This window comes from Chelonoidis abingdonii, chromosome 10, assembly GCF_003597395.2.
Source record: "Chelonoidis abingdonii isolate Lonesome George chromosome 10, CheloAbing_2.0, whole genome shotgun sequence".
NCBI classification, from domain to species: Eukaryota; Metazoa; Chordata; order Testudines; family Testudinidae; genus Chelonoidis; species Chelonoidis abingdonii.
This window is the reverse complement of record NC_133778.1, coordinates 69,285,844-69,298,092: the sequence shown is the minus strand read 5'-3', so window position 1 is coordinate 69,298,092 and position 12,249 is coordinate 69,285,844. Positions and strand designations below refer to the sequence as shown.

Genomic DNA, 12,249 nt, shown 5'->3' with positions numbered 1-12,249 from the left:
AAAGCTTTATAATAGAAAGAGAGAAAATACAGAATCATAACTTGCATAAAAATTAATACGCTCCTACTTAGAAAATATGATAACCCAGTCTGATTTAAAAAATAGCCAATTTAAACAGAACCAAGCAATCACACACAGTAAGTAAAGCAAAGACATATCATAGCCGATTTTACTTTGTTTCCCTTTGTACTCACAGACTTTTAGTAGATATTGAGAAGATGGAGTTAGAAGAAAAACTTGTTTACTCATAGCCGAGGAAACAACAAAGGACCCCGCAGTATACAAATTCCCGCACCCCCCTTGACTTTTAAACAATCCAGTTCTCTGATTGGTCCTCTGGTCAGGTGTTTGGTTACCCTTTCCAGGTAAAAGAAACTTAACCCTTACCTTACCTATCTACTTATGACAGGTCCTTCACTCCGAGAGGGACTGAGGGACCCACCACCAAAGACCTGGACGTGCTGCCCCTTTCCATTTGCCGCCCTAAGCACCTGCTTCCTTTTTCTGGTGCCTGGAGCCAGCCCTGGACTGAGCTGTAGTGGCCCAGCTGAAGAGCTGGAGACTGAAAGATCCTGAGAGAGCGAAGACATTGCCTCCAGGGAAGGTGCCCTGGGGCACTGCTCTATTCCAGAGCAGGGACAAACAGAGAAACATTACAAATGGCACTGAGAGAAGCCCCATTGGATTGTACCCCGAAAGGGGTTTGCTTTGCTTTTATCTCACAGACAGACTGTGTATGACTTGGGCAGAGGGCTGACTCAGTGAAAACCCACCACCAACAGAGAGAGAGAGCAGGCACACGCACTCAGCCAGGGGGCACTTGCGAGAGGTGAATGCAACCCTGTTACAGGGTTCCTTCAGGCTACCTTTGCCAACTAAGGAGGCAATACTAGTGCCATAAAGGCTTCATGGCAGATTCCATCCTTTTTTTGCCTCCCACCTCTAAAGGGGCAGAAATAAAGTACTATGTACCCTTCCAAGGTTTTGAGTACCTTTATACTCTCTCACCTCTGGGCTCATTAGTCATCACAGCAGTTACCGAGAGAGAGCAAAAGGGGACCAGGCTGCCACCCCCAAGTCACAAGATGCTAAAAGGCTAGACTTATTTGGCAGAAATGACAGGACTTTTGCAGCTGCATATCGCTAACCAACAGGCTTTGTTGGGGTGACATGATTTTAATTTGTGAGGCTCCATGGAAAAGTTCAGAGAGCTGCTTCTAGGAAATGCTAGGCACGAGTTCTCTTCCCTGGTCTATGAGGGCAGACTAGTCATGAAAACAGCCCTGCCGGCTGGATGCAACAGACTTGGCAGCTAGAACCATGGCTTCTGCAGTTGCCACGTGTAGATCATTCTGTTTGCAGTCTTCTGATCTTCCCTATGAAGTCCAGAATAGTATCCAAAACTTGCCGTTGAAGGGTTCTTTTCTCTTCTTGGACCAGATGGACAACAAGTTCCATGAACTTGAGGATGCTAGAGCCACCTTAAAGGCCTGCCCCAGTCAAGAAGCACTATAGGGCCCAGCAGTTGCACCAATATGCTGCTGCTCCTCCTCACAGGACCTGTCAAAAAAGAGGCTCAGGGGTTATAGGCATAGGCCTCACCCTCCTGCTGCTTTGGCTCCTGCTCTGGGCCCTTCAAGACACCTGGGAAGTGCAAAGTAGTCACTTTGATGGGCTGATTAAGGTCTACTTACCAGCCTCCATCTCTCCACACCCAAACTCCGTCACCTCGTCCAACTGTCTGTCCCACTTCCACAGTGCTTGGTCCTGAATTTCTTCTGACCAGTGGGTCTTGAGCATTGTGGAAATGGAATAAACTTTCCAGTTTACTTTTACCCTTCCCTCCCCTACACTCTGCCTGTCCCTCTTCAGGTAACACTTATAAGAAACTCCTTATCCACGCAATACAATCACTTCTTTATTTGGGAGCCATAGAGCAATGGTTCTCAACCGGGGTATGCAGAAATCTTCCAGGGGTACATGAACTCATCTAGATATTTGCCTAGTTTTACAACAGGCTACATGAAATGCACTAGTCAAGTCAATACAAACTAAAATTTCATACAGGCAGTAACTTGTTTATACTCTTCTATACTGAAATGTAAGTACAATATTTATATTCCAAACATTTTATTTTATAATTATATGGTAAAAATGAGAAAGTAAGCAATTTTTCAGTAATAGTATGCTGTTACATGTTTGTATTTTTGTCTGATTTTGTAGGCAAGTAGTTCTTAAGCGAGGTGAAACATGGAGTATGCAAGACAGATCAGACTCCTGAAAGGGGTACAGTATTCTGGAAAGGTTGAGTGTCACTGCCATACAGGAGCTTCCATGCAGTCTCAGAAGGAAGAGGTTTTAGTCCTGATATTTCCAAATACCAAAAGCAAAAGAGAGTCTTAGTCCAATTTTAGACCTTTGTCAATTCAACACATTCATATGGTAACCTTAGCTTCTATTATTTCTTCCCTGGGCCCTAGGGACTGGTATGCCACCCCTGACTACAAATATGCCTACTTCCATGTGGAAATCAATCAAGGAAGTACCTTAGATTTCTGGTAAATCAAAATCATTACCAGTTCACTATATTGTCTGTTGTCCTGTCAGCAGCTCCCAGGGTCTTATAAAAGTCATGGCCATAGAACTGCTTTCCTCTGAAGCTAAGAACTTCAGGTTTACTACTATCTGGATGACTGGCTGGTCAGGGACTTGTCCAGACTGCAACTACAGAACAGCATTGCCGTGATCTAGACAACATTCACTGCTCTGTGACTGTTAATCAACAGAGAAAAATCTCTCCTCTCCCCAGTCTGGAGGATAGAGTTTACAGGGACAATATTGGATTTATCTCAAGTCAGGCCCTTTAAGCTGAACTCCAGGTTCCAGGCAATCCAATCCAATTGTTATAGATTTGAAGGCTCACTGTTTGAGGCTTCCAGTTCACATGTGTCACCTGTGTGGTGTTTGAGGCTTCTGGGTCGCATGGGTAACCTACATGGTTCAATGCGCCCAACTGCACCTCAGAATTCTGCAGGGCTGGCTGGCATCAGTCTCCTTGTTCAATCTCCATCAGTTGGACTCAATGGATAGAACTGCAGAGCCATGTGAAACCTGCCAGATTGGCTTTGCACAGTTGTGGTAAGCCTACAACTGCCCCTTCAAATCCCAGTAGTTCACCGGGACTTAGGCTTAGTATAAATGTCTAAGATTCATGCAAACCTGAAAGCTCTATATGAACCTTGTCTCATCTTACCATATCCAGCTCTTCCCTCATACTATCCCTCTTCCCACAACAGAGTCCCTTAGAAATCTGTCTCTCTCCTGCTCAGAGGACCTATGGGCATTCCTCCTCAACCCCGTCTCCTCCTGTTGAAACGTTGTGTATGTGATCCTTGAAGAGCAAGCAACAAATGGATAGAATGAACCTGTTGTGGTTTTCATTGAAGTCCCCATTCACTTCAATGGAAGCAGGGCCCAATGTTTACAGTATTAAGGCCTGATACTGCAAGGTTTGGAATGCTTTCAACTCCTATGGAAGCTGAAAGGGCCCTTCGAGAACAAGACTGTATTTATTTCAGCCCTGCTAGTGCACTGTCCTTGACTATCTCTTCCTTTCGCTCAGCCAGATGATCTAGTTCACAGAAATGTGTGAGTTCCCTTCTCAGAAGTCATTTTTCTAATAAAGGGACACTATTTCCTTTGGGAGAGATCAAAATTTAACTGATTTATTTTATCTGCAAGGTCCTTTCAACTCTTTATTATATTTTAAACTGAAGCTTTGCTCTGTTTTCCCCCTCAACAACATTAAAAACAAATGCAACAGTTCACAATTTCCCTAGAAAAACTCTACAATAGCAAAGAAAGAGAGCAAAATGTAGGGTAAGGAAACAAGTTTGTTTCACACTTTCCAGACTTTACTAACAGAATAGAATAAAAGATGTTCTGATAGTTTGTATTCATCTCTAATGCGTAGGATTCTGTGATTCAGGTTAGAGTCATTCAGTAGCATTTTAATGACAATGTATTTTAAGAATTTCTATGGGATATTTGGTACCAGACATTGGCAGCTCTCCTGGATTTTTTTTCAAGGGGCAATGGAACTACATAGAAAACCTCAAAATTCTCATGCCAATTGTTAAATGTGTTCTACAAATGAGAAGCCCTAGGAGCCAAACACCAGATTTTAATTAAACTTTTACTTAGGAACCAAAGAAGCAATGCTGATTGGGTAACACTGAAAAAGATTTCAGCTCTTCGGGTTTTGTCACATTTAAAACTCTCACTGATGATAGGATTTTGTTAGCATTGGCTGGTTGTATAAACTGTTAATTTAGTCCCATCAAAGCTTCTAATAGAAGGTAAAAAGAAACATCAGTAACAAGTTTCCTTGCATTTTTTTCCTTTCCTTTGCGCTCCAGCGAATGTGAGAATGCCTTGCTCAATTAAGTGAGTCTGAAATCTACAAGTGAATAAGGGGTCTTGAACATACAGTAATTTATGTTTATCAATTCAGTGCACATACTTTTTTTGACATGTGCTTCCTGCCTGATTTTCTAACAATCCTTTATTTTCTGCAGGTGGCCGTGATAAACGAGGTGGTCCCATCCTGACCTTTCCAGCACGCAGCAATCATGATAGAATAAGGCAGGAAGACCTTCGGAAACTTGTGACTTATTTGGCCAGTGTGCCAAGGTAAAGCTCAAAAGAAAACACTTCAAAGCTGGGGGGTGGATGAGTGGGTGGGGGAATTAGTTCTTGGCAGTTGCTGATTTCCAAGTATTAACCTTTTAGTGCTTAGAACACACGTTTTCCCATTCCAATTACTTTCATCCAGTGAGATGTGATGCAAGAAAATGAGAGGTTAGAGATGGTGCTAGTAAAGCTGGGCCTTTGGCATCTTGTTTGCACTGAACTGACGACAACAATTCCTGTTTCCGTCATTTCTTTTAGGTTGTTCTAGACGATTTCGCTTTAGCAGGTTTGAGGGAGCCATTGTCTGGCATTGCTTTTTAATACCTTCATTGCCAGCTTCAGGAAAGCTGGTGCAGGAAGGTATAATTCCCTGTACAGGAAGGAAGGGATTCACTCAATGGAGGGTAGGCATTATTTCTGTGACAGTACATCCTTGAGGTTTCTACTGGCCAGTTTGCACTCCCAAGTGCTGCCTGATTTCCACCAGCAGGTTCTGCTGATGGAAAGGACTGAACCTGCTGTCAAGTCTCAAATATTGACTATGTCCTCTCTTTGGCCAGTTCCCCCAATTTTTCAGGGTGTTCTAACTCCTTATATCCCCTCCACCCAGAATAGGGGAGCTTGCAGCTGTTTAGTGTCTCTGCAACCTTGTTCCTCGGTGAAGTTTCCAGTATAGGCAGGTAGAAACCCTGCACTGAATCTAATCTTGTTTTGGTGTCTTCGCAGGTTAGAAACCCAGATCTGTATATCTGGAGGAGGATTTAGTTTACTTTCTCGAGATCCTATTAAAATAAGAGCCCAAACTTCTCCCATCCCCAAAGATTCAGGTACCTCTGAAGGTGGAAGCACATCTACTGGGAGTGATAACACTCTTGCCTCCCCCTGTCATTCGGAAATTAATACATTCCCTCCACACAGGGCCTGATTCCCAGTCCTTTCTCAAACCCTGGCTTCTCCTAGCATAGATGCTCTGCTTCACTATCCTTTTTCCAAAGTAAAAAGTCCTGTGTGAGTTATCTGGCCCTCCTTCCAGGGGAGACCACAAAAGTCTTTCTCTCATCTGGGAGAAAGAAGCCACTTCTCTCCCACTGTGATTTGTCCCAACTCCAAGCTACCACTGACTGTCAGGGAACTACATTTACCAGTAATCCATCAACACTGAGGAGAGGGTCGTGTTCCAGCCCATCTTGCTCTTGGAGCTCTGGCTCGGATTATAAAAAAGATTAGCGTTTTTCTCACACACCCCAAATTGCCACCCCTAGTGCATTTCAGTGACTATCACCTGTCCCACAGATTGTCTACAGAGAAACATTTTGCAACAGGTAACTGCTGGCCTTTGATGCTTCCCTTAGCAACCTTATATGGGATTGCATCACCCATTTATAGGACTTACTCCTGACAAGTGCTGAAGCCATACCCACATCCCTCAGAAGGGGTGCAAAACTATATGCCACCTCCTGCTCTCTTCACCCTCTTCATCAGGCCTTCTCTAAAGTATGCCAGCTGGTAACAGTCTCTTAGAGCCATTACATCAGCCAGGGATTACTGAGGGGCAGGATGCCCTTGCCACTCACCTACCCGTGGAATGCCTTGACAAACCCATGGTTAGAGGAAGGTTGAGGGGGTTGGCCTAGAGCCATTATAGTCACTCTGTGCTAGCCAGGAATGCCAGCTTTCCCAAAGCCAAGTTCTTGCTCATAGAATACAGTTTATATTACTACAAAAATAATGCTAGGAGGGAAGAAGTGTCATTTCCATGACATTCAAGAGATAAGGGTATTGAATAATACACAGAGATAAACACATTATCCCAATCAGTGCCCGAAGTTGAGACTACATTCCAAGCTCCAAATACCCAAGTGTTTGGTGATCTTTCTGAGATGACCACAGTGAGGTGCAGATAGTTACAGGGGCAGACCCTCTGTGTGCCCATACACTGCAGTATGTGATTTTAATTTCCTGCCTGGTGACAAAATTTTACATGGTATCTGGCAGGGCTTCTTTTGTTGTGTGATGTGTTGGGGTTTTTTTTCTTTCTTTTTAACTCGTCAAGCCTTTTATTTACACACTGCTTGATCTCTCTTCAGGCGGCTCAATTTGTGACCATATTGTATAGAAGATTATGGATATGCTAGGGGTTGAGAGGGCAGTAGGTCAACCAGTGCGAATAAATGTCAGATTGCTTTGCAGTTGCCCTCCAGATATAGTAGTAATAAAACTGCTCTCTTAGATGTTATTTCTTACATGAGTCATGGCTATGAAGATATGGCATTGCCTTCTTTCCTCGAGATCAGTGTTTCCAACAATTGCACAGTTAAAATGGCATTTTGCATGCTTAGACTTTATCTGTAGCTTTCCCTTGTAGTTGTAGCAGAAGCACTCAAGATATGTGCCCTGGGTTTGCCCTCTTATACAAGTAAATCAATAGAGAAGTATCTGTATGCTTGTTTAGGTTGCCTCTCTTTTGGTTGTTTCAGCAATGTGCAATCTTTGAGGTTTGGTATTGTCTAGCTTGTTAACTAGGAATGAAGAAACTGAAAAAGCTCCAGCTAGCACAAAATACAGCAGTCTGGCTGCTTAGCAACATGAATCATTGTGAACACACTGCCTAGCCCAGCTCTCATCTGTGCTGGCGCCCTATTGAATAGAGTCCAATTCAAGGTCTCTGTCCTAAACTTCAGAACCCTCCCTGGGGTTGGCCATAGTAAGTTATAGAAGAGAGCGCCTCTGCATGTGCAGTATGACCTCTCAGAAGGCTTCTGAGAGGAGGACAAAAGTTTTATAGGAGCTGGACCTAAATTATGAAACTCACTCCTGCAAGAGTTAGGAATGACCGCAAGCTTCATCACATTCAAAGCTAAATGCAAATCTCATCCCTTCCTTTTGTCTTCCACCAATGAGGTATATAAATAGACATACACATATTCCGCCCCCTCTTCCTAAGTTATTTTTCCTATAGATTCTGAAGGGAGCGGGGGAAATGGGAGAGATCATCATTATTGTTTGTTTGTTTTTTTAAATACTCAGCAGGTGCTTACGTACTGTGGCGATGGAGACTATGAAAGCACCTAGATGGACAGGACTCCATAATCTATTCTAGTTTTAAATTGTATTACAGTCTACTTCTTTCCTAATCTTTTATTAACAATCATTTTCGCTAGGATTAGCCAAAGGTACTCATTTTTTGATGATTGTGTCAAAATTAGTTTGATTCCATATCATCAGCGCCAGTGCATAGTCATTCATAGTGTATTTAACTTAACCATGCTATAATTAACCAATGTGTCAATGACCTACCAAATTACATGAGTAAAGATTCTGGATACCATGTCAGGAGAAGGAATTCTAATATTGCTGTTGCTGAGGAGGTGGGGCGGGGGGGCTCAGCCTTGGTGGAAGAACTAGAAAATCCTCCTCAGCAAAAGGGACTATAATTAATCATACTGACATCAGTATAACAATCCTCTCTCTATTTCCACTTCCTACAGCTCTAGAGAGAGAGATTACCATCCACATTGATGCTATCTCTCACTTAACCCTGGTTTTATATCCTAATGAAGAGGGCTGTGATGGTATGTTACCATGAGCTGTGTTCAGGGATAAGATTGGTGATGACATATAAGCTAGGGTGAAGTACGTTCTCTGCCCTAAGATAGCATTCCAAGTTTCTGATTCAGGTTTCTTTTGTTCCATTTGTTTTAATAGAATGACAACTCATTAGACGTTTAACTGACAGCAGTATCTCTTGGAGATGTAGCAGAATAGGAAATACTATTAAACAGCTAAGGCCCGGTCCTGTCCCCCTAACTCACAGAGCACAGTGTGGCTTCAGTCGTGAGCCAAACCCTGTATTATATTGAGGAAATTTCAGACAGCATTGTCATTGTCATCTTCACTTATATTCCTGGTCCATCTCAGCCTGGCAACTGCTTATCCTCATGGCTCGGGAGCCAAAGTTTGCCAACCCCCGAATTATAAGGTCGGCTTATGAACGGGTCATAAACATTTTCCATTTTTACTTATCCATCTTGGGGGAGGGGGCGGGGGGGGATCGGCTTATAAATGAACTGGCTTATGATCGATTATATACGGTACATTTATTCTTAGTGAGTATCTGCCTATTCTTAATCTGCTCCTATTAGTGATAGCCTTTTCTGCTTATTTTGCAGGTGTACTTGGCTTTTCTTAATATGTGGGGCCAGATCTCCACTGCTGGAAATCAGTATAGCTTCCATGAACTCAATGAAGCTACTTTAATTAATTTACACAAGCTGAGGATTGGGTCACGATGTCTAAAACTTGAGAAGCATGACCTTATCTCTGATGACAAGGGATTTAGGATCAGAGAAGTTCAGTTATGCTGTTTTCTTATACTCCTTATATGGAGCATTATTCTGATCTCACTTATGTAGATTTTAATCAGGCGGAGTTTGATTTCAGTAGTGGTAGTCTTGATTTACACGTGTATACGTGAAATCATCGGCAGGCCAATCTTTGCTTTTGCAAACCCTTTAGAATCGAGAATTAAGTCTTGTGTAGGCTATGGGAGGATCAAAAGGGGACAGTTTATTATTAGCTTGAGCTTTCTGACTGCTCACAGATCTCTGTATCTTGGTCTGATATGATGAAGGAAATAGTCTTTCTCAGCTATAGATGGTCTTCCTGCTGAACACATTAAACTGTCTAGGAGCCAAAATCCACAAACTTCTTTGGTCTCTGCAGCAGGGGAAACCTAAAACACCTGGGAGACCAGTATTTTAAAGAAGTCTATTTTTATTTGTCCTCTTTAAAAACCTGCTCAAATATTTCCCCATTCTGGGGGACATCCAGGACTCATATCAGCAGAACAATGTTTTCAAGGGACAGGTCTATATGTTTGAAGCACTCTTTGGAAATGCCTTTCTGAGCCATTTAACAGCCACTAGAATCAGTGCAACTATTTAACTGCCTTTTAAGATTTATTTCAAGTTTGGGGATTTTTTTAATAATTAAAAGTATGATACACAGCCTGGCAAAATGTAGCAATGTGTACCACAACTCTGGATTAATTTCAAGCTGTTTATTGATGATCTATGGTACTGTGTATATTAGGTTTTCTGGCCAGGATTAGTGTGAAACTCATTTTGTTGATTGATAGGGATTAAATGCTGCAGCTCTATTTTGTTACATGATCCTAACACAAAAGAAGCTTTAGAGTTGTTTTTGGAGGCTACAAAAATACCCACATATTTTAAAAATAACACTGTGCATTTCGTGCTAATTTTAGTACCTAAATATCTAGTGCCGTGTGTCAGATAATTATTCTGCAGTACACTTGCATAAAAAGAGCATATTAATAAATGAAGTGAAACTAATGAAGCTAACGGAGCTTTAGTATTTTCTTTAAATGTAGTTTTAATTTTTTTTTTAAATTGTGTATGCAGAAGGCTCATAGGGGGTGGATAATTGAGGGGACTGGTAATGGTTTAAAGAGTCTTATTCCTCCTGGTAGCCCCTTCAGATCCAGCCTAGACTGGCACAGTTATTGGGATTTATTACTATCTAATGCCCATTTGGTGAAATTAGTTGTTGGGGTCATTTCAGTTCCTAGGATTCACGTACTCGGACACTGACCACATCATTTTGTATTAAATGGCACCTTAGCTGGCGGCCTCAATTTAGAGGTCATTGACTCAAACGGCCATGGAGATCAAGCTTTCCACTTACCTGCTTACTAGATGTGAGCCTTCCAGAAGATGATCCCTAGGCTCCTTCCAGCTATGAAGATGACCTTTTTAGAACAGGATTGTGGCATGTTGGTGGGATTGTACAGGGGAAGCTTGTGTTGCCTCGATTGATACTGTACAGAGAGCATACAGAAAGTCTCCAAGGCTGGGAATTTGGCACTTTTCATCAGCACTAAAAGCTGCTATGTTTTAAAAATAATTATAAAAAGCTTCATAAGGGTTTTCAGTCATTTTCAGGGCACAGAAGCCTTTAAGAGTTAGTCCAAACCTAATGACGATGCAGGACATTTCACATCAATTTCAAGACCACTTCCAATTTTGACTATTGTTGTTACCTTGAACAGTTTATCAGCCTGATCCTATACAGTGCTGAATGCCTTCTGTGAAGTCCTGAATGTCCTCTTCTCCCATTGACTTCAATGAGATTTGAGGGTGCAGAAAGCTTTGTAGGATTTGGTCCTAAATCTGTTTGTGGCTGAAGAGTCAGTTCTGCTTCAGCTTCCAGTTGGATTGCAATGCAAGTGTTTTCAGATGTGTTTTGTAATGAATAACACAAATAGTATAATACAGTGCTTCATGTGTAATGTACTGTGAATTGCACACTTCAGCTAGCCTTTTCCTTCTAAATGGCATGATAACTTGGGGCTGTGCGGAGCTCTCTTCCCTAAGTGGTTAGAAAATGCATTGTATTTGGTCTAGTAGGAACTTCCCACATCCATTTGGTGGATATGTTGTGCGGAATAGAAAGGGCAGATAAGGCTGAAATAACATTAAGATCAGACAAAGACAAGAAAACTGTCCTGTTTTGTTTAATAATCAGTTAATCCTCAGAGTACATTTTTGTAGATGTCAGCAATGTGTGATCAAGGAGTCAGACAAAAACTTTTGGTTATTTCAAGAACTGATCCTTTATTTAAATCAGCTTTCTGTGAGTATTGGGAAAATATTTTACACTGGCTGAATAGGTGAAAGGTTTCTATTTATCTCCAAAAAATAATACTGCTTACAACATTTTAGAAGACCTGGAGTTCTGCTGTTAGTTTCCCATATCTGATTTTTCCAGCATTTCCATTTATTACACATTAGTTTGCTCTCCTTTACGCCATTAGAGAATTAAGATTTTGGGGGGGGGTTATCATCCTACTTCTCCAAACTATCCATATGTTTCTTACATGCTTTTCAACACCCTGTACAAAAGTCAACATCTAGTCCGATTTCGACTCTGAACCTGTAACCTTGCACACAGAGACCTGCACCTGTGTGAGTCCACATCTGAAGTGTGGTAGTCTCATGAAGCAGCTCGGTCAAAAAAGTTCTCATGGAGGCCCACATTTATGGTGTCAGCAGTTTTTCTCATTTTATAAGGCAGATGTCTTTCTGCCAGCCACGCAGACATGCATTTTAAAGTCATACTGGGTTCTTTCTCACTTGTGCAACATCTCCAGCAATAAAGGTTCTAGAGGCTAAGTTCTCCCCTCTGTGACGCCTAAGGAACCCCTTATCTTCCAGCTGGTTGCTCAGTTATAAATGGGTGTAATTTGAAGACTCTGCTATTGCCCTGGTGGCCCTGCAAGTGGAACTTAGTTAACAATAAAGATTCACAAGCCAGAAGAGAATTCACCTCACTTTCTTAGAGCTGTGCCTTTTCCCAGGACTGAAACGGAATTGGATCTTGCTTTATTCACTAGTGTCAGTGGATGTGACTGTATTCATCCAGGGAAAAATTCTGCTGAATAAGAAGGTGACCTTTTAATGTAGTAACTTTTCAGAGCAGAAAAGTGGGCACTAGGACCTGATCCTGATGCCTTTTGTTTTTATTGTTTTGCCCTTT

At 41.9% G+C, this 12,249-nt stretch overlaps 1 protein-coding gene across 6 annotated transcripts in view; it reads left to right on the top strand.

Annotated features, from left to right (window-relative positions):
• The window catches only part of KALRN (kalirin RhoGEF kinase), an 833,042-nt gene that overhangs the window by 269,744 nt on the left and 551,049 nt on the right, over positions 1 to 12,249 (top strand). For all 6 annotated transcript variants that reach the window (XM_075070289.1, XM_075070290.1, XM_075070292.1 and 3 more), the window contains exon 3: positions 4,578 to 4,692. In XM_075070289.1, the coding sequence (XP_074926390.1) occupies positions 4,578 to 4,692 (115 nt within the window). The remainder of the gene's footprint in view (positions 1 to 4,577; positions 4,693 to 12,249) is intronic.